Source organism: Lampetra fluviatilis, chromosome 4, assembly GCF_964198595.1.
Source record: "Lampetra fluviatilis chromosome 4, kcLamFluv1.1, whole genome shotgun sequence".
NCBI lineage: Eukaryota > Metazoa > Chordata > Hyperoartia > Petromyzontiformes > Petromyzontidae > Lampetra > Lampetra fluviatilis.
Window position 1 is genome coordinate 7569753 of NC_136278.1, and position 25086 is coordinate 7594838.

The window sequence follows — 25086 nt, forward strand, 5'->3', positions numbered from 1 at the left end:
TTTGCTTTATGTAAACCCCCACCTCTCGTTCACTCTCTCGCTCACTCTCTCGTTCTGCACGCAGCCCTTCTCGCAGTCCGACGGCCTCCGACGGGTAGCTCATGACTGCATGCAGAGCTCCCCGTTATCTGCCACCAAGCACATGGCCTCCTCCATCGCCCACTGCTCCTTGAAGGCCGGCACGGCGTGGGTCAGCCGCGCCGCATGGCGGAACTCCAGCCCACACACCCTGGCTCCGACCAGAGCGCGGAAGATGCCCAGGCTGCTGGCCGGACGTTTCCCCTCCAGGGCCACCTTCCTCGCCCTGTAAATGGCGAGCTTGGCGTAGCCGACGAGCACGTTGACCAGCCCCTGAAGATGTTGGGGTCCGTCGCCATTTTGGTATCCAAAGATGAGGACCGTCGGGGAGAAGTGGAGGCTGAACCTTAGGAGGATGTTTTCTCCGCCGCACAAGACGACGGGCAAAAGTCGCCGAGACTGTTGCCACCCAAGCTGTACACCGCACAACGCATTCGCCGCTCGTTGAGTCACCGTCCTGCCATGCGCGCTCGCTGTGCGTTCGACACGGCCACGTGAACGTGGTGCTCGCTGCTCTTTGCCAATAACGCATGGGCTATATCCGGCCGACGTTTGCGTAACAAAGCCGGATTCTGCTGATGAGATACCCCCGAAGGCCGAAAGCCGTCCAGAGTTTCGTTGCTTACACAAACGTCGCTCGATTACATTCTGCCCCAAAAGTCAGTGATAAAATAGGGCTGATGGGCTGAAACATTTCCATGCGGCGAGAGAGACTGGAGCGCGTTTGCTTTTGCGCGATAGAACGGTGTTGTTTCAAATTCACGTTATTCGTATTAGCCGCATTGAACGGAAAACATTATCATACAAATGTAAGCTTCGACGTAGGTCGGTCGTACATTATACAAATCATTCCAATCGACTAGAAGTGTCGACTATTTTTCTCCATTGGAACCTCATTTGCCAGTAAAAAATATGATAATTGTTTTTTTACCCTTTTATCTGGCAACAAAACTGACACCTTTTTTACGAGGAGTCATGTTTGTATAGACCACAATACCTGCAGTCATAATGCAAACAAAAAACACAACTCTGATAATGTATGCACTGTCCTTGAAGTTGATTGGTCCACACCCGAGACAGCTTTCCTTAGAGCCAAAAGGCGTCATCTGATCCAACACCATGTGAGACTAGGCTCTAAGAAAAGCTGTCTCGGGTGTGGACCAATCAACTTCAAGGACAGTGCATACATTATCAGAGTTGTGATTTTGTTTGCATTATGACTGCAGGTATTGTGGTCTATGCAAACATGACTCCTCGTAAAAAAATACTTTTTCTATTCGACTGGGCGGCGAAGCGTGTGGGTTGATCGGGCGACTCGCCCAGCGGGCACTCCCACAGCTTCTCAGGGCCACCGATTTCACTTTGTCGCGCTCAGATCAACAGCCACCGACTCGGACGTGACAACACTCGGGACACGCGGTTCATGGCGATGAAGCTGTCACAGTATCCGTCGTTGAGATCTGTCACACGTGCGCGCACACACACACACAGAGATTGCGAAGTCGCCAGCCCATCGCAGAGACATGCAGGGAAGACGCACAAGCGTGTCATAACGTCGGGTTGTTTTTTAATTATTAAATAACACGATCCACAGCCGATGTTAATTAAATACGTTAGGGGGAACTTACGTTCAATATTGGCGTAAATGGACAGAAGGTGGGGGATGGGGGGTGTCGGGGGTGGGGGGGGGGAATACTTGAGAAACAAACACAGGGAGGGCACTAAATGTGCTCTATTTACAAACAACGAACGCAATGCCGTAACGACGAGGCCACGAAGTACAAATATAGAAATCTATGGGTGCGCGTGTGTGTGTGCGTGTGTGTGTATGGGTGTGTGTGTGTGTGCGTGTGTGTGTGTGTGCGCGTGTGTGTGTGTGGGTGCGCGCGTGTGTGTGTGTGTATGGGTGTGTGTGTGTGTGCGCGCGTGTGTGTGTGCGCGTGTGTGTGTGTGTGCGCGCGTGTGTGTGTGTGTGTGCGCGTGTGTGTGTATGTGTGTGTGCGTGTGTGTGTGCGCGTGTGTGTGTGCGCGCGTGTGTGTGTGGGGGTGCGCGCGTGTGTGTATGGGTGTGTGTGTGTGTGCGTGTGTGTGTGTGTGCGCGCGTGTGTGTGTGTGGGTGCGCGCGTGTGTGTGTGTGTGTGCGTGCGTGTGCGTGTGTGTATGCGTGTGTGTGTGTGCGCGCGCGTGTGTGTGTGGGTGCGCGCGTGTGTGTGTGTGATTTCTCATTAAGGCTATCTTGTAACGGACAACGCACGTGTCAGCTACCCGCGGAAATACACGTCAGGATGCAGACTCAATACTGAAACAGACAGCGGTCTCAATAATAGCACGCAATAATTATAATACCGACAACAACAATAATACATCGTTTGGTTACAACTTATGATGATAGTGTCGACTACATGAAGTGCTAACGTATGTACAGGTTGGGTCATGCACGCAATGCAATGCAACGTGTCGAGACTGCTTCATCGCCCGTCTCGGTATGTCACTCGGGTCCGAAAGTCCTTGCGACGTTCCCTTTGCGGCTTTTGCGTTAAACCCAACGTGACCCCCCTCCCCCTCCCCCCACCGTGCCAACTTATCCTGCGTTTTTACAGCAGCGTTGGACATCATCATTAAGCGCTATACCGGATACTTATACAAAAATAAAATATTTTACTTCAACTTTACCAGCACCCCCCCCCTCCCCCTCTATACATCTTATCGACGCGGCTACTGAAGGGCGATCTCGCGAGCAGTTGCCAAAGCGCCAGTGACACGAACGCGTCGACAGCGGATTACGGGCGCATCGCTACTCACTCGCGCGGAGGTGGAACGGTGTCGCGTCAGTGAGCCAGGCGCTGTTCGGAGCCTTTCGGTGCTGGCGGGGCGGCGTGGGGTGGAGTGGTGGTGGTGGTGGTGGTGAGTCAGCGTGGGGTGGTGGTGGTGGTCGTGGTGGTGGTGGTTGTGAGTCGGCGTGGGGTGGTGGTGGTGGGTCGGCGTTGGGTGGAGTGGTGGTGGTGGTGATTGTGGTGGTGGTGGTTGTGGTGCTGGCGGGGCGGCGTGGGGTGGAGTGGTGGTGGTGGTGGTGAGTCAGCGTGGGGTGGTGGTGGTGGTCGTGGTGGTGGTGGTTGTGAGTCGGCGTGGGGTGGTGGTGGTGGGTCGGCGTTGAGTGGAGTGGTGGTGGTGGTGATTGTGGTGGTGGTGGTTGTGGTGCTGGCGGGGCGGCGTGGGGTGGAGTGGTGGTGGTGGTGGTGGTGAGTCAGCGTGGTGGTGGTGGTTGTGAGTCGGCGTGGGGTGGTGGTGGTGGGTCGGCGTGGGGTGGTGGTGGTGGTGGGTCAGCGTGGGGTGGAGTGGTGGTGGTGGTTGTGGTGGTGGGTAGTCGGCGTGGAGTGGTGGTGGTGTTAATGGTGGTGGTGGGTCGGCGTGGGGTGGTGGTGGTGGTGGGTCAGCGTTGGGTGGAGTGGTAGTGGTGGTGGTGGGTAGGCGTAAGGTGGTGGTGGTGAGTCGGTGTGGGGTGGTGGTGGTTGTGGTGGTTGTGAGTCAGCGTGGGGTGGAGTGGTGTTGGTGGTTGTGGGTCGATCTGCGGCTTCGGCAAACACGACGAGAGCGGCTCCTGGGGTCGCGTGCTCTCTCCACAGCTGGCCTCCACTGGGAGAGCTCTAGGAGAGCGTTCCTCTGACGGGGCTCTTACAGAGAGAGCCCCCATTTAAGGGAGCGGGGGGGGGGGGTGGTAATTTGGCCTACTCTTCCACGCTGGCCTAACGTCGTGGACGAGGTGGGAGTTTTCCCACACTTTACCCCACCGATGCACCGTGGAGCACTCGTTATTGCTGCTGGGTGGACAGAGGCGGTGTGGAGGCAAGGGGGGGGGGTCAATCTAAGACACTTGCACCGCCGCTGTTTCGACTGCAGCGTCGGGAGGTGGAACCGGTTGACCTCTTGACCTCTGGATCGTTCGTCTGGTTGCGCTGACCACGACACCATGGCCACTGATAAAGGTGAATGGTAAAGTAACAGCAACAACAACAAACCCACTAACAAACTGACATTGGTTGTTTTTTTCTTACGTTAATTTCACCCCCCCCACCGGAGTGAAGCTACACGTGGACATTTGATTTCACGTCGGGACCTTCCGTGTTGCCTCTATCCCTACCCAATGCCGAACCCATCACTCGATCCACTGCTGGATGAAAGTCTCCCCCAAACCGCGACCTCCAAACCTACTCAGCCGATTGCGATGTCAACTACAATGGCACATCCGGCCCTCTCCGCCGCTTCGCGTACGGGCTTTCGAGGCTCGTTTTCAGGAGGGAACTGCTTGGGATGTCCGATGTTTAGAGCGGGGTCCTACCAAAGGAGTAGCATTTACAGGCATATTCAGACCTTCACAACTACCCAAGTCTTATTTAAGTAGGGACAGACGTGCAGACGCACAAACCAAGCAGACGGACAGGCAGTGAGACAAACAACTGCAAATAGGGACACCCAAACAGATAGCGAAAAATACGTGAAAGGCAGCGAGGCAGACATAGTGAGAGAGACACACAGACGGACACACACACACACACATCCGAACTTGGGACAATTTGCATTATTATTCGTTATTAATCCACATACGGTGCAACCAGAGTGCCCTAATAAACCAAACAAAAAAACAAAGATCCCCCGTATAACCTTAACATACTGTTGGGGCAAGTGCTGTTAGCGAGCACCTATGAAGGCCAGCACGGCACACAAGAGGGTGGGTGGCCAACATGACGCCCGACCGCCTTTGTCTCCCCAGTGGCGATGTTAACGCGCCGCACCAGGTACTCATTTGAGGCTGAATCGCCCAAGCGGAGGCCCAGGACCGGTTCAGATAATCGTCACTGGTGCCGGTGGCCGTGAGCGGGAATCGAACTCGGGTCGCCGGGCTCGTAGCGCGGCACCCTCACCGCTACGCCGCCCCCCGCACCCACAGACACAGACACGCGCGCAAGGGGTACATAACACCTCGACACCATCTCTCCTCCGTCTCTCCGTCGTCTCTCCGCGTCACATCCCCCCGTCCGCCGTGACGCGGGAGGATCCGCCGAGCGGGAGGAGTCACTCCCGTTCGGCGTCGCCGCCGCTCTCCTGAACCGCCGCCGCCGCCAGCGGCTTCTTCTCGACCCCCTCGTCGGCGGGCAGGGCCTTGAAACGCACGTGGAGTCCGTCCACCGGGTGGACGATGGGCACCGTCTGCATGCGCGGGTACTCGGCGCTCGCCAGCTCCCAGGTGCAGCCGCCGGCGAGCTCGACGGCCAGCACCTTGAGGATGAGCTTGGCGAGCTCCTTGCCCAGGCAGCTGCGCACCCCGCCGCCGAACGGCAGGTAGCTGAAGCGCTCCTTCGAGTCCTCGGCGCGCGTCGCGTCGAAGCGGTCGGGGTCGAAGTCGAGCGGCGAGCTGAAGGCCGGCGCCGTCTCGTGCGTGTCGCGGATGCTGTAGAGGACGCTCCAGCCCTTGGGGATCTGGCAGCCCTGCGGGGTGGGAACGGGCGGGCGGGCGGGGGGGCGACGGAGGGCAAATAGCGACGGTCAAGCGCGTGGATGTGGGCGCCGCGGTGGGCTGGGAGATGTTGACTACCTCGCCTGGTGTACAGGAGGGCCGTGGGTTCAATCCCGACCTTGGACGATGCCTGCTGTATTTGGCTGCGATAAATGTCCACGCGATAATAAGCCGCTTCATTGAGCTATCATTTGTGGCAAGGTCGCTTCTGAAAGAGCTATACAGATCATTGGGTCTTACCTGCTACAATAAACAAAAAGTTTAATTAATAGAATGCGGTTGCATGTGGAGTTTGAAACGAAGGAAAGATATTTATTTATTTAGCTATATCACTCTTTTTTTTAGAACCGACCTGGCCACAAATGATAGCTCGACGAAGTGGCTTATCACGCTCTAAACGCGTGATGTTGATTCTAAATGTGGAGGGGAAAACCGGAGGGCCCGGGGAAAAAATCCACGCGACCACGGGGAGAAATCACGACCACCTGTATATCAGGCAAGGCAGATAATATCTCACCACCACTATCATCATCGTCATAATCAATCCACTGCTAGATGAAAGCCTCCCCCAATCTGCCACCACTTGTGACGCTCGTGCGATGCGCTTAGCAGCTGTCGTTCTCTCAGCGCGGCGCGTGACAAGCGGCCTGTGGTGTGACAAGCGGCCTGTGGTACGCACCGCCACAGTGGGGGGGCGGGGGCGGGGGGGGTGTTGGTCACTTTTCACGATCAAGTTCAACTCTCCAAAGTCAGCTCCGACCTGCTCCCGGCCAGCCCTTCATTTCCCTCGGCCTTCGTTCCACTCGACTCGTGCAGCACTCAATCAACGAACCTGTAACAATGACCTGTGATCTGTAACAATGACCTGTGACCTGTAACAATGACCTGTGACCTGTAACAACTACCTATGACCTGTAACGATGACCTATGACCTGTAACAATGACCTGTGACCTGTAACAATGACCTGTGACCTGTAACAATGACCTATGACCTGTAACAATGACCTGTGATCTGTAACAATTACCTGTGATCTGTAACAATGACCTGTGACCTGTAACAACTACCTATGACCTGTAACAATGACCTATGACCTGTAACAATGACCTGTGACCTGCAACAATGACCTGTGACCTGTAACAATGACCTATGACCTGTAACAATGACCTGTGACCTGTAACAACGATCCGGGGCCCGATTAACGCAGAGGTTTCAGGGGGGGCCTGTAGCCCCGGTGCCTCAAAAGTCAAAAGTTTGAGGGCAAACCCCCCCCCACCGGCCCCCCCCCCAGGCCCCACAGGGAACAAACCTCGAGCTCGAAGGTCTTGAGCGCCGTGCGGTATCCGCCGGACACGGGCGGCAGCAGGCGCAGCACCTCCTTGACGACGCAGTCGAGGTAGCGCAGGCCGACGAGGCGTCCGAGGGTGAGCAGCGGCCCCTCCGACGTTCCCGCCTCCGCCGCTACCCCCCCGCTACCGCCGCTACCGCCGCCACCGCCGAGGCCGGCATCGGCGAGCTCCCGCCGCAGGCGCGCCAGCGCGTCGGGGTGCTTGAGCAGCTGGAGCACGAGCGACGTGCTGGCGCTCGCCGTGGTGGCGTGCGCGGCGAAGATCAGCTCCACGGCCGCTTCCTTTTTGCGTGTGCGTAGTAGAGCGTACAGGGGGGCGAGCGTACAGGGGGGTGAGCGCGTGTGCGGAGCGGGGTGGGTTGCATCTCTCGCTTGTGAAAACCCACGGCAGCACTCGCGTGTGCGCTCTACATACGGACAGGCGCGTGTGCGCTCTACATACGAACGCGCGCGTGTACGCGTGATGAGCCCCACCGGCGGGCAAAGGGCTGCGTTGGCTGGCGATGATGACGGAAGTTTGTGTTGCCTCCGAAACGTCGTGATTTATTATTTTATTTCTATTATTACTTCTATTAATTTTATTTACATTTTTTACCTACGTGACTTCGCCCGAAAAAAGCCTAAGAGTATGACAATGATGTGTCACAAAAAAAAGAAAAATAAAGGTTGTTCTGGGTAGTAAGTTTTATGTTCTAATTGCTTATGCATCAAACGGACAGAAACTGGCTATTATTATTATTATTATTCCCCCCAAACTTTGCTTTTGTGACCAGGACACAAAAGCAAAGTTAATAATCCACTCCGTTAATAACACTGTGTAACAAATGTATTTATTTTTTGTTCCTGGGTAGTAAGTGTTGTTTCCTAATTGCTTATGCCTCAAAAGTGCATAAAATAGCTATAATTCCCCACAAACTTTGCTTTTGTGACCAGGACAGTGATATTTTGAAATTTACCTATTTTCAATGAGAAAACGTGGTGTGTGCATTTGTGTCATTCCTTCACATCAAGTCCGGGTCACAAAAGCAAAGTTTGTGTGGAATAATAGCCATTTTTTGCACTTTTGAGGCGTACGCAATTAGAAAATAACACTTACTACGAAGGAACAAAATCGTGTTACATAGTGAATTATCTGAACCGGTTCTGTGCCTCCCTTCGGTTGACTCAGCCTCAAATGAATAACCAGGGGCGGTGAATAAATAAACATTGCCACTAGGGAGACAAAGCTGGCTGGGTGAGGAGCTGGCCAACCACCCCCCTCCATCTTCCTGACCTCGCTTGCCATGTGTCGGCCTTCATAGGCGCTCGCTAGCAACACTTGCCCAACAGTCTGTCAAGGCTATACGGGAGATGTATTTGTCTTTGTATTTGTTCACATGCAGAGCGGGTCAAAACTTCGATGCAATTGCACGAAGATGGAAGAGCCCGGTAAGCGTGTCACGTTGGGCCAACGTTGAACCAACGTTTGCATATTTCTTGGGGAGGCTAACAATAACACTAGTCAATACACTTTTTCTGGCATAAGGTATTCCAACGGTTTTAATGTGCTGATTCCAAATCTGGTTTTTGTCTATCACATCAGGTTTTTGAGATATCAAATATTGCATTTTCAATAAAAACTGCAGAAGAAAAATATTAAATAAATGTGGATATCTACATAAAATTATATTATAAACACACTCTCCTAAAAATACAACACCATATTTTAACACTAAAACAGTCACTGACTCGCAACAACTTTCAATCATAAGTGACAGAGTTAATTTCGGGTAAAATCAATGAAAATGGGGTATGCCGATAGCATAAAATGAGATGTGATAGAGCAAATCTGAGATAAGATATTGGAATCAGCACCCTGACATTAGTCTAAAACAGCCGCAAAAGTCCAGGCCAGAAAAAAATGTTTTTTGTTGTTGACCAGTGTGACACTAATTTGAACTTGTAAAGCGTCGCAGAGTATTCGCTCGCTCTCGTAGAGAGGAACAGAGTGACGACGACGACGACTAGGAGGTGCGGGGAGGAACCGGGGACGAGCGGGGGAATCCAGCGGTAGCCAGGGATTCAGCCTCGTCATCACCCGATGCCAACGCTCCCGCGCTCGCAGCGTGAGCAACACGTGCCCGACGTGTCGGCACCCGCGCGCCCACCCGCCTATCGCGTCTGCAAATCGGCCCGTTCACGCGACGCGCTTCAGCAGTGGTCGTGGACCACGCCATGAACCCTCCACGGCACTGACCGGTCAGCTGACCAGGGTACCGCAACTGCCCCACCACAAAAAAAAGCTCAAATGACTCCCGCCGCGTATTGATTTTTTTTGCAAAAAAAACACTATGGACCGGGATAAAAATAACGAAGCGAAGAGGCGAGCGAGATGGGAATGGAGTGCTTTTAGAAAGCTTAATTCTATCGTGATTATAATAAAGATTTCAAATGCACGTATTTACTCTTTTGGCGAGTGTCCCGCTACATTGGGGTTTTATTTTAAGATGTCAGCCAATTATTGGTGAGATGCTTATTACACAAGTGGGAGGAAACCAGAGCACCCAAAGAAAACAAATACCATTGTGCGAGGGAGCTGCACTCTATCCCCGTACAGATGCAAACAGATGGCGATTTTGTCCACTTGCTGGTGCCACCTTCTGGCGAGTCAGGGTATGGCACCTCAACGCCCACAACATTTGTGTGATTCCCAGAACCCTCGCCTCCGCACTGCAGGATTACAGACCACGTGCATCGCCACCACCACCAGTGATGCCGAAAAGAAAACGTTTTCAATCACTGCACATTCCCGTTTTTGTGTGTTTAGTTTGTCATCCTTCCCCTGCGCCTCCGATTCGCACGGTTGTCTACGTACGATGCGAAAGAAGTTCAACGCACATAAGTACAGACGTCGGCAAGGAGAATCAAACTAAATCTGAGAGGCGGAGAGGCTCTGCGTGGCTGACAGGGATGACGACCGCCGCGGGTTTTTGGAGAAGATCTGCGTCCTCTCACCTTCAGCTCCAGCATGGACATCTCCTTGCCATGCTCCTTAGCACTGCTGATGAGGATGTCCATGGCGTCCTGGGACTCCTTGAGCTCCGGCCGCTCGCGCTTGTCGCGAAGGAGCTTGTCCAGGTAACCGTGCAACACCTTCCTGGCCTTGAGGCCCTGCGGCAGATGGGGGGGGGGGGGGACACAGAGTCAGGGGTGGATGGTGAAGCCACTCTCATTCAGAGCAGCAAGTAAACTAAAACGACTGAACTACATTTCATTTTACCAGGTAAGGCCCACTGAGCTGTGTAGTTCGTTTTACAAGCGACCTGCCCACAAATGATAGCTCAACGAAGTGACTTGTCACGTAGAAAGTTAGAGCAGACAAATACTCTAAACGTATGTTTCTAAATGTGGAGGGAAAAACCTGGAGGATCCAGAGAAAAATCTACGCGACCACGGGGAGGGAGACATGCAAACTTCAAATCTACAGGCGTCAGGGTCTGGTTCGAACCAATGACCTACTGCATATCAGGCACGGTAGTTCAAATCTCAATAATGAAACACAACATACCCACGGTGTCTAAGTTGCGAACATATTTTATCGAGATGCAACGTTCCATCTAACTGCTGCGGAACGAGCTGACTTCATCGCTCCATCTCCCGGGCGTGAGTCCTGGCCGCTGTCGTGAGGTCAAAGCGCGCAGAGTCCGCTCCACGTTGCGCCGCGAACCGAACCACGGTCGCACAGCGCGGGTAAATTTGCATCGATTGCAAACTCTAAATCCTGCGGACGGTTCTCGCCCTGAGTACGAGTGACAGCGGGGAAATATCTAAACCCACGGAGTAGTTTTCTTCCTCTTCTTCTGATAAATAGATATATTTTTTTTCTCCTGCGGCTCATCGAACCAAAACAAGATTCATTGACGGGGAAGGCTTGACCGGGCTTGACTGAATCGCGCAAGACTCGACACGGCACTCGGCTATTATTAAATCCCTTCTCGGTATGGGACAGCCAAAGGGCGATGAGCAAACTGAAATGAACTTTCAGGGTCTACACTTCTGCCGATGGCGGGGTTGACATACGAGTGAGAAAACGTGCGCCGTTCCTCTCCAGTCGACCACAAACACCCCCTTTAATCGTTAACGTATGTACGCATGTTGAACTTCTTTCGCACCGTACTTAGACAACCGTGACAATTGGAGATGCGGCGGGGGGGAAGGACAACAAACTAAACACAAACATTGACGATGACAATAAAAAAAAGAACACATTCACGAAAATCACCGCGTTCAGGCATGTTCTATCCACTGCCGGATGAATTCCACCCGTCGAGCTCCTGTCTGTGAGCCACGAGGCCGATCTCATCGCTCCGTCTCTACAGTGGACACGTGTGTGTGTGTGTGTTCAACTTCTTTTGCGCCGTACGTAGCCAACCATGAAAATCGTAGGTGCGGGATCATCGTCCCTACGAGCGACGTGCACTGCCCGAGACCGCTCGTCGTTCTCGGCAGTCCGTCAACACGACGCCTCGAGCGTGCCCACGTCTTCTCGCGACGAACCCTTTCCCATTGCGAAGATGTAAGTGTACGTAAAATAAAGTAACTTCATCGGTACGTCCACCCCACCCCGGACAGGAGTCCACGGTGGGGTGGACAAATTCCGTGGTGGGGTGGACAGAAGTCGGGGGTGGGGTGGACAGAGTCCAAGTTGGGGTGGACAGATTTGGGGGTGGGGTGGACAGGAGTGCGGGTTGGGGTGGACAGAGTCCGTGGTGGGGTGGACAAAGTCCGTGGTGAGGTGGACAGATTCGAGGGTGGGGGGGTGGACAGGAGTGCGGGGTGGGGTGGACAGAGTCCGTGGTGGGGTGGACAGATTCCGTGGTGGGGTGGACAGATTTGGGGGTGGGGGGGTGGACAGGAGTGCGGGTTGGGGTGGACAGATCCCGTGGTCGGGGTTGGACAAATTCATCGTTGGTGTGGACAGTAGTCCCGGGGTGTGCCCCACCGTGTCGCCACGCACGCACGCACGCGGGCCGCCCTCCGCCCTCCGTCCTCCTCGCTCCTCCTCACCTTGCGCAGGCCGCTGAAGGGCACGTCGAGCGGCAGTGAGAAGAAGTTCTCGACGAACTGCTCGAAGGCGTCGGCGAGCAGCGCCTCCTCGTGGGACGCGATGCGCGAGCTCACCACCACGTGCAGCGCCACGCGGAACGTCAGTGTCTTGCACTCGGGGTACACCGTCACGACGCCGGGGCAGTCTCGCCAGCGCGACACGGCAGCGCGCACCATCTGCTGCACCTGCGGCAGGTAGCCCTCCAGCGCCGCGTGGCTGAACACCTGCGCCATCACCTGTAGGGAGGGTGGGCAGGGGGAGGAAGGGGAGGGGGGGGAGTTTAACGGCGGTGAGGTCAGGGATTTCGTAATCGTGTTCCGATTGTAAACGCTCGTTATTTGGCTGATTACAATGGGCGATTGTTGGTGGCGGCTCATCGCGTGGCTGCTGCTGCTACCGCCTTCCCGCATTGTGCTATGAGCATTATCTTGTGATGATATGAAGACATTTCCATCCAAAATTCTTGCAGCTAGCAGTGTATCAGCGCATGTCAGAGAAGGATCTTGGAAGGTAACATTACATAACTACTTTTGAATCTTCTTTAATAGGCCTATAAATACAGACCTGTCTTAATATGCCCTTCGTGCATTATTTGCTGCACGTAAAATTGCCTTTTTGTTTCATTCCCAGACCTGGAATAAGCCATTTTTAATGAAAACACAATTTTCAAAGTGGTGGTCTTTTGTGCAGCCATTGGTGATTGGGCTGAGACCATTATCTCACTAGACTTGAGAACCCGGTTTAATCGTAGCTGGCTGAAATCCAGGTGTGACCCCAGTGACTCAGTGGTGCCAGCTCAAAGCCCTAATCGCTCACCCACCTAGCCACCTTCACCTTGACTCTGGCGCAGGTTCAATGTCACTAACCCGTAATCCACCTGGGCACCTTCACCTGGATTCGAACCCAGGTGTTGGTGGTGCTGGCTCAATATCTCTAACCCTTACACCACTCGACAACCTTCACACGGATTCGATTCCAGGATCTCTGTGGCACTGGCTCAGATCTCTGGCCTCTGAACCACGTTTATTGCTTCTCATCATTGTCATCAGGGTGTGAACCACAAAGTCAAAACTTGCTCCGAGTATACCCCTAGATTCTACGCTCGTGTACAAGGTACGCCTTACTAAAAATACTCCAAGAATACGGCAACGTGTCTTCCTATAATCCTATGAACAGGTTTCTACCTACATAAATCTGTTCATAGAATGGGCGTGGCGTGGAAACGTTATTCCCAGGGCGTTCCGGCCAATATGACATGATGGTTCTCAAGCCCTCACTGTTCACAAGCTAGGACAGACGAACTCTCCTCCGTGCCGTTCAGTGACCGAACTAGCCCCCCACCTCTCTCCCTCTCGCCCCCACCCTCTCCCTAGGTCGCGACTCAGTGCGGCAGCGGGGCAAAGAGCGTGGCCGCGAAGTTTTGAGGCAGCTGAAAAGTTTTGCGCGCGTGCCAAGCGGAGCGCCGGGCGGCTAAAACGCAGCGGAGTTTTTATTTTATTTCATTTCATTTGGCCATCACGGCCGCCGGTCAACCCATGGCACCTGGGGAGTCTGCCCCGTGAACCCTCCTCCTGCCCAGCAGCGGCGAGCCTTCGGACACCCTCACACGTGACAGCCCCGAGGTGCCACCTCGCCTGGCGCACAAAACATCGCCGCGTTTTGGCGTGCCTCCTGCAAGCCCGCACGCAGTGTCTGTTTTCCCGAGGGCCGCTCTCTCTCCCGTGGTCCAGAGGGGGTTCCCCCCCCCCCCCCCCCCACGGGGTCCATGGTCCAGAGGGGGAAATCCAAATGGGGGGCCCCATTTCATTCCTTGCGCCACGACCACGCTTACATCGCTCAAGCCACCGCACGGAGTACAGCATTTACACATTGCGTCGCGACGCTAAGTGGCGGTGCGGGGTGAGACAACGCAGCCGCGGTGGACGCGGCTGCGTTGTCTCACCCCGCACCGCCACTTAGCGTCGCGACGCGTACTTGGAGAGGGAGCTGGGGTGGTGGTGGTGGTGGTGGTGGTGTTACCTTGCGCTTGTTCCTGTGCGCGTCGCCCACGGACATGCCCAGGCTGTTGGCTCCCAGCAAGAGGCGGGTGCTGAGCGGCCACTGCGAGCTGACGAGCGCGTGCTCGCCCATGAGCACTCGGCGCACGTTCTCGGCGCCCGTCACGCGCACCACGGGCCGTCCCAGCAGGTGCGTCTTGAACACGTTGCCGTAGCGCTCCCGGCGAGACGCGTGGAAGCGTGAACCCTGCGCTCCACCACCACCACCACCACCACCCCGCACACAAACACACGGTGAGTTAGCGGCGAGGGATGTGCCGGTGGTCGCGCAGCGGTTATAGCGTTACCCGGAGACCCGGGTTCTAATCCCGCTCAGCGGCGAGGCGTCGGTGACGATTGTCTGAGCAGCGTCCTGTTGGGTCGACTCGTACTCAAATGAGTACCTGGTACGGTGGTGTGTCAACATCGCCAACGGGGAGACAAAGGCGGTCGTGGGAGCGGTAGCGTGGGTTCGTAGGGTGCGTCGCTTTGCGAACCCGGGCGACCCGAGTTCGAATCTCGCTCACGGCCAGCACCAGTGACGATTATCTGACCCGACCTTGGGTTGACGCCTAGGTCGACTCAGCCTCGAATGAGTACCTGTTGCGGTGTGTGAACATCGCTGCCAGGGAGACAAAGGCGGCCGGGCGTGGAACTGGCCACCCATCCTTTGAAGGCCGCGGCACGGCCTTCATCGGTGACCGCGATCAGCACTTGCCCCAACACCCTGTTAAAGTCTACGCGGGGGACCTTTGTCTTTGGAGCGGCAGTGCTTTGCGCAAACTGCGCCACAATCCAATGACCGGTTCTGGGCCCGGCCCTAGGTCGGCTCAGCCTCAAATTGAGTACCTTGTGCGCGGACGTGTAAACATCGCCACTATGGAGGAGACAAAGGCGGCCGGGCGTGGTTTCGAGGCGACCCAACCGAACTCATGCGCCGTAACATGGAACCTTTCTTGCAAGTTTAGTAAAATATGAGAATAGGTTTGATCCTTTCTGGCAATAAAGTAGTTGTGTTAAGGTGTTAAAACATCTTAATGGCTGCATTAACCACACACAGTTCTTGCGGTGAACAAGCAAACAACAACAAAAACACGCTCTGATAATTATATATGGCATTGTCTTCGAAACTTTTAAGATGTTCGCCTTATGGGACCTCCTTTGCCAGTACCAAAATATGAGAATAGTTTTTTCCCCTTTTTTCTGGCAACAAAAGGCGTCCTCTGGTCTAACACCGTTTAAGAACGAGGCTCAAAAAGAAAGCTGTCTCTGGTGCGGACCAATCAGTTTCAAAGACAATGCATCTTTAATTATTATTATTTTATCAGAGCATGTTTTTTTATTGTTTGCACGTTCATCAAAATTGCGTGTCGGTTAATACAGACTGGATTCCTTGATAAAGGGGATTCAGTTTGGAGTTTTAACACCTTAACGCAACTGTTTTATTGCCAGAAAGGATGAAACCTATTCGTAGTTCTCATGCATCGTGTCGGCTCGCAAACAGCAACTTGTGGTGGTGTGGGTGTGTGTGGGTGTGTGTGGGTGTGTGTGTCTGTGTGTGTCTGTGTGTGTCTGTGTGTGTGCGTGGGGAGCGGTGGTGTAGCGGTTAGCGCGCTGCGCTATGAACCTGGCGACCCTAGTTCGATTCCCGCTCACGGCTAAAACCAGTGACGATTATCTGAACCGGTCCTGGGCCTCCCCTAGGTCGACTCAGCCTTAAATGAGTACCTGGTGCGGTGTGTAAACATCGCCACTGGGGAGACAAAGGCGGTCGGGCGTGGTCCTGGCCACCCACCCCCTCGTTCGTGTACCGTTCCGGCCTTCATAGGTGCTCGCTAACAGCACTTGCCCCTACAGTCTGTTAAGGCTATACGGGGGATCTTTGTCTATCTTTGTGGTTGGGTGTACAGCTGCGAGTAGGTTGGTGGATGTTTGCCTTATTGATGGGTGACGTGTCGAGAGAGACAGAGACGTGTGTGGATAGCCAGGCCCTACGACGCGTGTGTGGGTGTGTCTGTGGGTGTTGTCAGAAGGGTGTGTGAGTGTGTCAGTGGGTGTTGTCAGCAGGGTGTGTGATTGTGTGTTGGTGCGTGCTGCTGTGTGGGGGGAGCGGTGGTGGAGCGGTCAGCATCGCTGCGCAACGCACCCGAGTTCGATTCGCCGCTCACGGCCACCAACACCCAGTGACGATTATCTGAACCGGTCCTGGGCCTCCCCTAGGTCGACTCAGCCTCAAATGAGTACATCGCCACTGGAGAGACAAAGGCGGCCCGGCGTGGTGTTGACCACCCACCCACCCCCTCGTGTGCCGTGCCGGCCTTCATAGGTGCTGGCTAACAGCACTTGCCCCAACAGTCTGTTACAGGCTATACGGGGGGAATCTTTGTCTTTGCCTTTGATAGTGTCAGGGTAACACATGCGTGTGTGCAATGTATCTATCTGGGCTGCACGTGTGTGTGTGTGCAATGTATCTATCTGGGCTGTGTGTGTGTGTGCAATGTATATATCTGGGCTGTACGTTGCAAGCGGCGGTACCAGCAAGCGGTTACGAGACCCCGGCGACCCGAGTTCGATTCCCGCTCGAGGCGAACGCCAGCGAGTGACGTCACCGCCCGAGAGACAAATACGGCCGGGCGTGTTCGCGCTGCCCACCCCACCCCACCCCAACAGTCTCGCACGCCTCTCTGAGTCTCTGTCGGTGTGTTGGGCCGCTCAAGGAGAGGAGGGGGGGCGAGGAAATCGGTGGCGCAGCGGACATCGGCGGTGGTGATCACCCACGTGGCGCGCTCCTAAAATCGCGACCGACTACGCCGCGTGGCACGGCACGGCACGGGGTGGGCGGGGTGGGGGGCTCTCATCCAGCAGCGGATTGACAAAATGTTGCTGAAGAATCATGCGGAGCAATCGACGGTGTCGACTTGCTGTTGCTGCCTCCTGCTGCGCCTGTGCATCGCGCACGGGGAGCGAAGAGCGCGGACGAGACCGCCCTCCCGCGAGTGTCCCGCGAGCCTCCAGGTCCCCAGAGTCACGGAGAAGCGCGGTCCTCACCGCCAACTCGATGTAGAAAGAACAACAAGCAAACTGCTGCTGCTGCTGCCTAAAGTGTTACCATCATTGGCCGTGATCAATCCACTGCTGGACGACGACCCCCCCCCCCCTCCTCCCAAGCGGTCTCGCGATGCGGGGCACCTGCACGCGGGACGATTCGTCGTTGCGACGTCGTCCCGAGTCGCTGGCGTGGTAACGCGCCGCGTCGACAAACATCGAATCCGGAGTCGACATATTCACCACTGTGGCCTTGGCGGCGTTCCAAGTGCGTGCGTGAGTGAGTGAGCGGAGTGGGGGGTGCGTGAGAGAGCGTGAGTGAGTTAGTGGGGAGCGTGAGTGAGTTAGTGGGGAGCGTGAGAGAGCGAGCGAGCGTGAGTGAGTGGGGAGCGTGAGTGAGCGAGCGAGCGTGAGTGAGTGGGGAGCGAGCGTGAGTGAGCGGAGTGGGGTGCGTGAGAGAGCGTGAGTGAGTGAGTGGGGAGCGTGAGTGAGTTAGTGGGGAGCATGAGTGAGTGGGGAGCGTGAGTGAGTGGTGAGCGTGCGTGAGTGAGTTAGTGGGGAGCGTGAGTGAGTTAGTGGGGAGCGTGAGAGAGCGAGCGAGCGTGAGTGAGTGGGGAGCGTGAGTGAGTGAGCGAGCGTGAGTGAGTGGGGAGCGAGCGTGAGTGAGCGGAGTGGGGTGCGTGAGAGAGCGTGAGTGAGTGAGTGGGGAGCGTGAGTGAGTTAGTGGGGAGCATGAGTGAGTGGGGAGCGTGAGTGAGTGGTGAGCGTGCGTGAGTGAGTTAGTGGGGAGCGTGAGAGAGCGTGAGTGAGTGAGTGGGTATGTGAGTGAGTGAGTTGGGAGCGTGAGTGAGTGGTGAGCGTGCGTGAGTGAGTTAGTGGGGAGCGTGAGTGAGTGAGCGAGTGAGTGGGGAGCGTGAGTGAGTGAGTTAGTGGGGAGCGCGAGTGAGCGAGTGGGGAGCGTGAGTGAGTGAGTGGGTTTGTGAGTGAGTGAGGAGCGTGAGCGGAGTGGGGAGCGTGAGTGAGTGGGGGAGCGTGAGTGAGTGGGGAGCGAGCGTCAGCGAGTGAGTGAGTGGGTAAGTGAGTGAGCGGAGTGGGGAGCGTGAGAGAGCGTGAGTGAGTGAGTTAGTGGGGAGCGTGAGTGGGGAGCGTGAGTGAGTGGGGAGCGTGAGTGAGTGAGTGAGCGAGTGAGTGGGTTTTTGAGTGAGTGAGGAGCGTGAGCGGAGTGGGGAGCGTGAGTGAGTCGGGAGCGTGAGTGAGTGGGGAGCGAGCGTCAGCGAGTGAGTGAGCGAGTGAGTGGGTAAGTGAGTGAGCAGAGTGGGGAGCGCGAGAGAGCGTGAGTGAGTGAGTGTGTGAGGAGCGTGAGTTAGTGGGGAGCGTGAGTGAGTGAGTGTGAGTGAGTGAGTGTGAGTGGGGAGCGTAAGTGAGTGGGGAGCGAGCGTGAGAGAGCGTGAGAGAGCGTGAGAGAGCGTGAGTGAGTGGGGAGCGAGCGTGAGTGAGTGGGGAGTGTGAGTGAGTGTGAGTGGAGAGCGAGCGAGCGTGAGTGAGTAGGGAGCGTGAGTGAGTGGGGAGTGTGAATGAGTGAGTATGAGTGAGTGGGGAGCGAGCGTGAGTGAGTGGGGAGTGTGAGTGAGTGTGAGTGAGTGGGGAGCGAGCGTGAGTGAGTGTGAGTGAGTGAGTGAGTGGGGAGCGTGAGTGAGCGAGTGGGGAGCGAGCGTGGAGCGAGGAACGCGCGCATTAACGCAACAATCGAGCCGCGCGCGCGTCCGCAACTCATCCATCAACCCCGGCAACTCCCTCCTCCTCCAGCCGCCTCACCTGCACCATCCAGTGGAACGTCTCTCCCACCACGGGGAAGCCCATGGAGCCTTTGGGCAGCGGCAGCGCGCTGCTCTTGTCTCTGCCCGCCGCCCAGCGGAGCCTCCACAGCTGCTGCACGACGGTGACGAGGAGCACGAGCGAGGCGAGGCACGCGGTGACGGTGCTCGCGGCCGACACCGCGTCGAGGCTGGGTAGCAGAAGCATCGCTCTTGCGCTCTCTCTCGCGCTCTCTGTCGATCTCTCTCTGTCGTCTCCCTGCGGCGTCTCACGTCGCCGGCGCGCGCTGGGTCCCCTGCTCCGCGTCGGGCGCCACGGAGTTGAGTTGCCGGCGGGCGGTTGTTGAAGGTTGGTGGGGTTGCTTGGTGGTCGATCGGATCAGGCAAAGGCGACGGATGAGGAGGTGCGGAAGAGGGAGTTGGAGGGCGGGGGCGGGATCGGGGGGGGGGGGGAGTTGGTTCGAATAGCACAACAGAACTACGGTCAATAAAGGAACACGCGCGTAATGTTCGTGGACAGGACGCGTCCTGCTTCGCGTGCGACTTTGCGCACGGCGAAACGCGCGCGCGCGCGTACGGGGAAAGTTTCGAGGTTGTCGCCGTGAGTTTGGGACGAACGTCTCTGGGATGTCAAACATTCGCGGGCGCTGCTAATTTTGCCGGTGCCGCTCTGCCATGAGACACGAGAGAGAGAGAGAGAGGTGGACATCGTGTTGTCATATGCGAGTGAGTGGTGGTGGGGGGGGGTTCGTCGAGGCAGGGGCTTGGTTTATATTGCACAGGGGGTCGGCGCTGCTGCCGCTGCTACTGATGCTGCTGCCGCCGCTTCCGCGAGTTGAGCGCAGTGCGCGGAGACACGCTACGAGTCTCTTGCTCGCGCCCGGGTTGTCGTCACACCGCGCAGACCGAGGGGATTCCCCCGACTCGCCGTCAACATCGGGCACCATCAACTCGCATCGCTCGTCAACGTGTGCTGTTGTCGTTACCGCCAACGGCAGCAGCACGACCGACACCAGCACCATCATCGTTAGCACCACCGACACCACCCCGTCGTCAGCACCACACCCACCAGCACCATCATCGTCAGCACCATCGACACCACCCCGTCGTCAGCACCACCCCCACCAGCACCGTCATCGTCAGCACCATCGACACCACCCCGTCGTCAGCACCACCCCCACCAGCACCATCATCGTTAGCACCACCGACACCACCCCGTCGTCAGCACCACCCCCACCAGCACCATCATCGTCAGCACCATCGACACCACCCCGTCGTCAGCACCACCCCCACCAGCACCATCATCGTTAGCACCACCGACACCACCCCGTCGTCAGCACCACCCCCACCAGCACCATCATCGTCAGCACCATCGACACCACCCCGTCGTCAGCACCACCCCCACCAGCACCGTCATCGTCAGCACCATCGACACCACCCCGTCGTCAGCACCACCCCCACCAGCACCGTCATCGTCAGCACCATCGACACCACCCCGTCGTCAGCACCACCCCCACCAGCACCGTCATCGTCAGCACCATCGACACCACCGCACCAGTACCATCATCGTCAGCACCACCGACACCAGAACCACGAGTGTCACCAGCTCACGCGCCACTCGCACCACTCAGCACTCTGACCATCTCCACGAACACTCGCGACCGGCATGGCAATCGTCACCAGCGGCGTCACCGCCACCGTCGTTACCGCCACCACTCTCACTCTTAACACAGCGCCAGCAGCAGCAGCAGCAGCGGCACCACCACTGCCAACAGCGCAGCACACATCGTAGTCCGCGCCACCCGCAAGCCGGAGCCAGCAATGAAACGGAATAGCCCTATAGACTGTCAACATGGAGAGTCTCCAGCAGCGGCAGCAGTGGCGGCAGCAGCGGCAGCAGCAGCAGCGGCGGTGCCAAGCGGGGCTCCAGAGTTGCACGGAGAGAGAGATCGGCAACTCTCCGGCTGCACCCGGCGTGTCGAAGTCGCGCGTTTATCAGCTCGCGTCTGCGTGTGACTTGGAGCGCGCGGCGAGATCGTGCGCTCGGATTGCATCATGTACGTACGAACTGTCTGTCTGTATGTTGAACTTCTTTCGCGCCGTGCTAATCGGAGGTGCTGGAGGAGGTGGGGGGGGAGGCAAGAAGCGGTGCAATAAAGCAGCGCTCGTCGGATCTGATTTATGTGTCTAAAGAAATATACGTTTGTTCATTTAGACTTTAGTTAACGCCAACTCGAGTTCGTTATGTTTGTGTACACACGCGCGCACGCACGTGCAACTGGTGACAGCACTTTTGCATTGACTGTGCGCGCTCCCTGCGCGATGTGGGCGCTTTTCTCGGAGCGAACTTTTCGAGTTTGTGTGTGTGTGTGCGCGTAAAACGAACGAGGCGTGTGTTGTTTGTACGCATGGACACACGCGCCGCCCTCGTTCATCGCACACGCGCGCGCACGGCCACGCGATGAACATCGGATCGACGGATTGTGTCCGTTGCTATCGTAGCCTCGGTTGCGCACGAGGCTGCCTGCGGTGGAGCGATCGTGTTGAGTGGAAGAAAGGCGAACGAGGCGGACGTGTCCTCGGCGTGCCGAGTCACGGCTGCCCCCCCCCCCGCCGCCTTGCGCGTGCATCACGAGCGAAGAGCAGCAGCAGCAACAGCAGCAGCAACAACAGCAGCAACAACAGCAGCAACAGCAGCAACAACAGCAGCAGCAACAACAGCAGCAGCAACAGCAGCAGCAGCAGCAACAGCAGCAACAGCAGCAGCAACAGCAGCAGCAACAGCAGCAGCAGCAACAGCAGCAACAGCAGCAACAGCATCAGCAAAACGGCTCGAGATTCCGACGCGCGCGGCCTGCATCTCGGCGCTTAGCGATCACGGTGAGACAATTCTTAAGTCCGCATTTCGGCGGAACGCCGCGTGGGAAAGAGTAAAGGGGGGGGGGAGAAGCGAAAGAACATCAATCCGTGTGTTGTTGTTGTTGTTGGGTGTTTTAATCAGAAAACCAAACAGTACCACCTAGCGGCCGCAGACTCACCGAGTCGGCTCACTCTTCCCGCCGCGTACCAAAGACGCACGGACGGACAGACAAACGCGTCGCCCGCTTGCTTGCTTACTTAATCGCTGCGGTCAAACGCGCGCGGTTCGCACTGCGGGTACGTGCGGGGCGAGCGGGTGGTGTCGAGGAGAGACGCGAGATTTGCCGAGCAAGACGGAGGCTCGCGAAGTGGTGGACCTGTGGCTGCACCGCGGAAGGACGATGTCGACGATTTCGCCGGCTCGCAGAGCGGAGGAGTTTGCTAGCTCTCGGCTGAGATGTTGAGCGGCGGGGCATCGATCATTAAGCCCGTGGTCGTTTGATGCGGATGCGACTGCGATGATGCGCGATTTGGTTTTGAAAAGGTAAGTAAGGTGGTTGGTTGATTGTCTTGCACAGACTCGCAGAAGATCTCGGTGCTTGGGTTGCGTTGTCGGTGTGATGTTTCTCTCTCTATCTCTCAAGTGTTGACGTATGTTACGTGTTTTGCGTAAAGTCAATTGAGAAGTTAAAATGAATGCCCTCTCTCACCACCTGCTGCAAAGTTCGTAACCACTTCTCTCTTTTTAAATGTCAGCGTGTTGACAAAAGTTGCGATCGTTTGTACAATGCATTAAAGAGGAAGATGCGATTTTTTTTTTGCCAAAATTATTAGCAATCAAAATACGGAAAACTTTTTTTCGGAAGTTTGATAAGAAAGTAAAACTGATTCAGTTAAGTCCATCGGTTTTCACGCACATAAAGTTCATCAAGCGGGTGCTTTGTTGTTTGTTTAATTACTAAAATAAATCATCATCATCATCATAGACCCTTGGAAACATTCACAACGTTGTCTCGCTCACGAGACGGAGACTCGAGCCAGTGACCACGACCCGCCTCGTAACTTTTTAAAAAGCCATCCGCACTCGACGTGATATCAAATAAAAACAACCACACAAACAAGACACTCGCAAATAAATAGCACGGTAATTGTGTCGGAATTGCGGGCTGTTTGACCATGCGGGTTGGTTGAAGCATACATAATCGTAGAATCAGGCAATACATTGGAACTTTTTTGTTTTACTTTTAACGAATCAAAATGTTGTACAATAAAGAAAACCTGAGCATGATACTAATAATGTCTAATGGGCGTGCGCCGGGCAAGCTGTATTTTAAGTCGAATGCGACAATGACAGAGGGATGGACTCACTTGGTAAAGGTGGAGCGAAGAGAGAGAGCTCGCTTCAAAGTTGGTGGTGGTGGTGATGATTACAGCTCTGTCTCGTCCCTGCTTGCATGGACAGACGAAGTTGGCTCCTGCCATCACTTTTATAAAGCGAATCACCATGGAAACACCTACTAGTATGACGTGCCTTATCCTGCATATATATACTCACACACACACACATGCACGCACACACACGCCGACACACATACATACACACACAGCGAAGGTATAACTCCTGCCCTCCTTGCGGTTCAGCACGCGTTTGGACAAAACCACCAACCCCTCCCATCCACCACCACCACCACTTTCCCAACACGCCATTGCCTCCACCACCGGCACCATCCGCGTCCTCCCACCCACGTACTCCACCACCACCACCTCCTCCCCTCCACCACCACCACCACCACCGTCCCGATACACAATCGCTTCCATCACCACTCCACCACCCTCCCCTCCACCCACCCACCACTACCAGCACCACCACAACTACCTCCCCCCCCACCACCCCCAACACTCCACCCACCACCCCCGCCTCCTCCTCCTCCCACCTCCCCCCCTCCACTGACACTGCCATGTGCCGTTCACTCAAGCCTTGTGAGGTCGCTAAGCGGAGCATGCGATTAGTGTCCAACGTTTGCGAGGAGTCGATTGAGATCGCTGCTACTTCTGCCGCTGCCGCCGCCGCTGCTGCTGCTGCACTTCGATCAATGCGGTCTGTTTGTGCGTGCAGGAGCGGTGGCGCGGCGGTTAGCGCACTGCGCATTGGAAACAGGCGAATATCGATTCCTGGCCGCGGATAAAAACAAATAAAAATCAGTGGCGAGTTATATCAGGTATCAAGCGGTCCTGCGTCCTCGTTAGGTCGACTCAGCATGAAATAGGTAGGCTAACTGGTGCTGTATGTATATATCAGCACCGGGGAGACAAAGGCGGACGGGCGTGGGGCTAGGCACAGCACCACCGCCACGCACCCCTCCTCGCTCCGGCCTTGACAGAAGTTTTCCCCAACAGTCTGGACACGGCTATTCTGTATGGTGGGAATATTTGTTTTTAATTGCATATATATACACACCGCGTATATATGTACATTTATAATTATATATTATATTGTATACGTTCACACGCGTATGCTATACAGTATTCGCAATTCAACGGTAACGGAATTACAGCGTAGGGGACGCAGGTCTCCCCGGATAAACGTTAAATGGCTTTGGTCTCCGACACGCCGGAGTGCTGTTCGAGTGACGAATTGGCCACGTTCCGTTTACGTGACAACCCTCACCAGTTGGCCGTGTCGGGTGGTGGTGGCGGCTTTTAACGACAAAAAAACCCCTCTAAATGATGAGAGCCCATTTATTACTCGCCGCCTATCCTCACTCGTACGGCATGCGATCACACGCGGTAACTCCGTGACCGTGAAATCGCGCACCGCACGGACGCGCGCACCGCGCACGCCAACTGAAGGTGCCGTTTGATGACAACGAGTGTCAGAGCGGTGGCGCGAGTGGACAGCGCGCCCTGCGCTATGAACCCGGCGGCAACCGGGGAGTTGTAATCGCGGCCACGGGTAACATCAGTGGCGAGTGATCTAACTCGACCGGCTCTTGGTTCATCCACCCCCCCCCCCCTCCATTCAACAACCCGCACTGAGATTGCGTGGTGAAGTATGGTCAAACAAACCCCGTGACCCACGCGGCGTGGGGAGGCCTTCATCCAGCAGCGGATTGACAATCGGCCGTAGGCTGATGTATTATTTATTGCATTGAGAGGAATTCCTTAAGGCTCTGTGGAGATATGCAGTTATCACTGTGATAATATAGATATTCCTATACTGGGCACTATTGTCCAACGATGCATGAACGCATTAATTCATACGTAATATCAGCTAAATATTCCATCAGCCATGATCAATCTCCTGCTGGAT

General features: G+C 55.6%; 1 protein-coding gene across 2 annotated transcripts; it reads right to left on the bottom strand.

The window, feature by feature from the left end:
* Positions 1-1638: 1638 nt before the first annotated feature.
* Positions 1639-23462, bottom strand: LOC144931533 (cytochrome P450 26B1-like). Of its 2 annotated transcripts, XM_078855485.1 has the most exons (8): positions 21209-21249; positions 20983-21034; positions 18919-19279; positions 14042-14266; positions 11983-12258; positions 9931-10086; positions 6898-7218; positions 1639-5562 (listed from the first exon to the last, which is right to left on the bottom strand). In XM_078855485.1, the coding sequence occupies exons 3-8, from the start codon at positions 19123-19125 to the stop codon at positions 5149-5151; spliced, it is 1599 nt and encodes a 532-aa protein (XP_078711611.1). In that variant the 5' UTR covers positions 19126-19279; positions 20983-21034; positions 21209-21249; the 3' UTR covers positions 1639-5148. The 2 variants fall into 2 exon arrangements, with proteins under 2 accessions (XP_078711611.1, XP_078711612.1); XM_078855486.1 differs by lacking the exons at positions 20983-21034; positions 21209-21249 and adding an exon at positions 23145-23462.
* Between the last annotated feature and the right edge of the window lie 1624 nt (positions 23463-25086).

Bases quoted from the DNA above. Each gene is read 5' to 3' on its own strand.
- LOC144931533 (XM_078855486.1), bottom strand. From the start codon at position 19,125: ATGCTTCTGCTACCCAGCCTCGACGCGGTGTCGGCCGCGAGCACCGTC. The intron at 10,087-11,982 runs GTGAGGAGGAGC...CATCTGCCGCAG, and splicing joins CCTTCAGCGGCCTGCGCAAG to GGCCTCAAGGCCAGGAAGGT. The intron at 5,563-6,897 runs GTTTGTTCCCTG...CCCACCCCGCAG, and splicing joins TCAAGACCTTCGAGCTCGAG to GGCTGCCAGATCCCCAAGGG.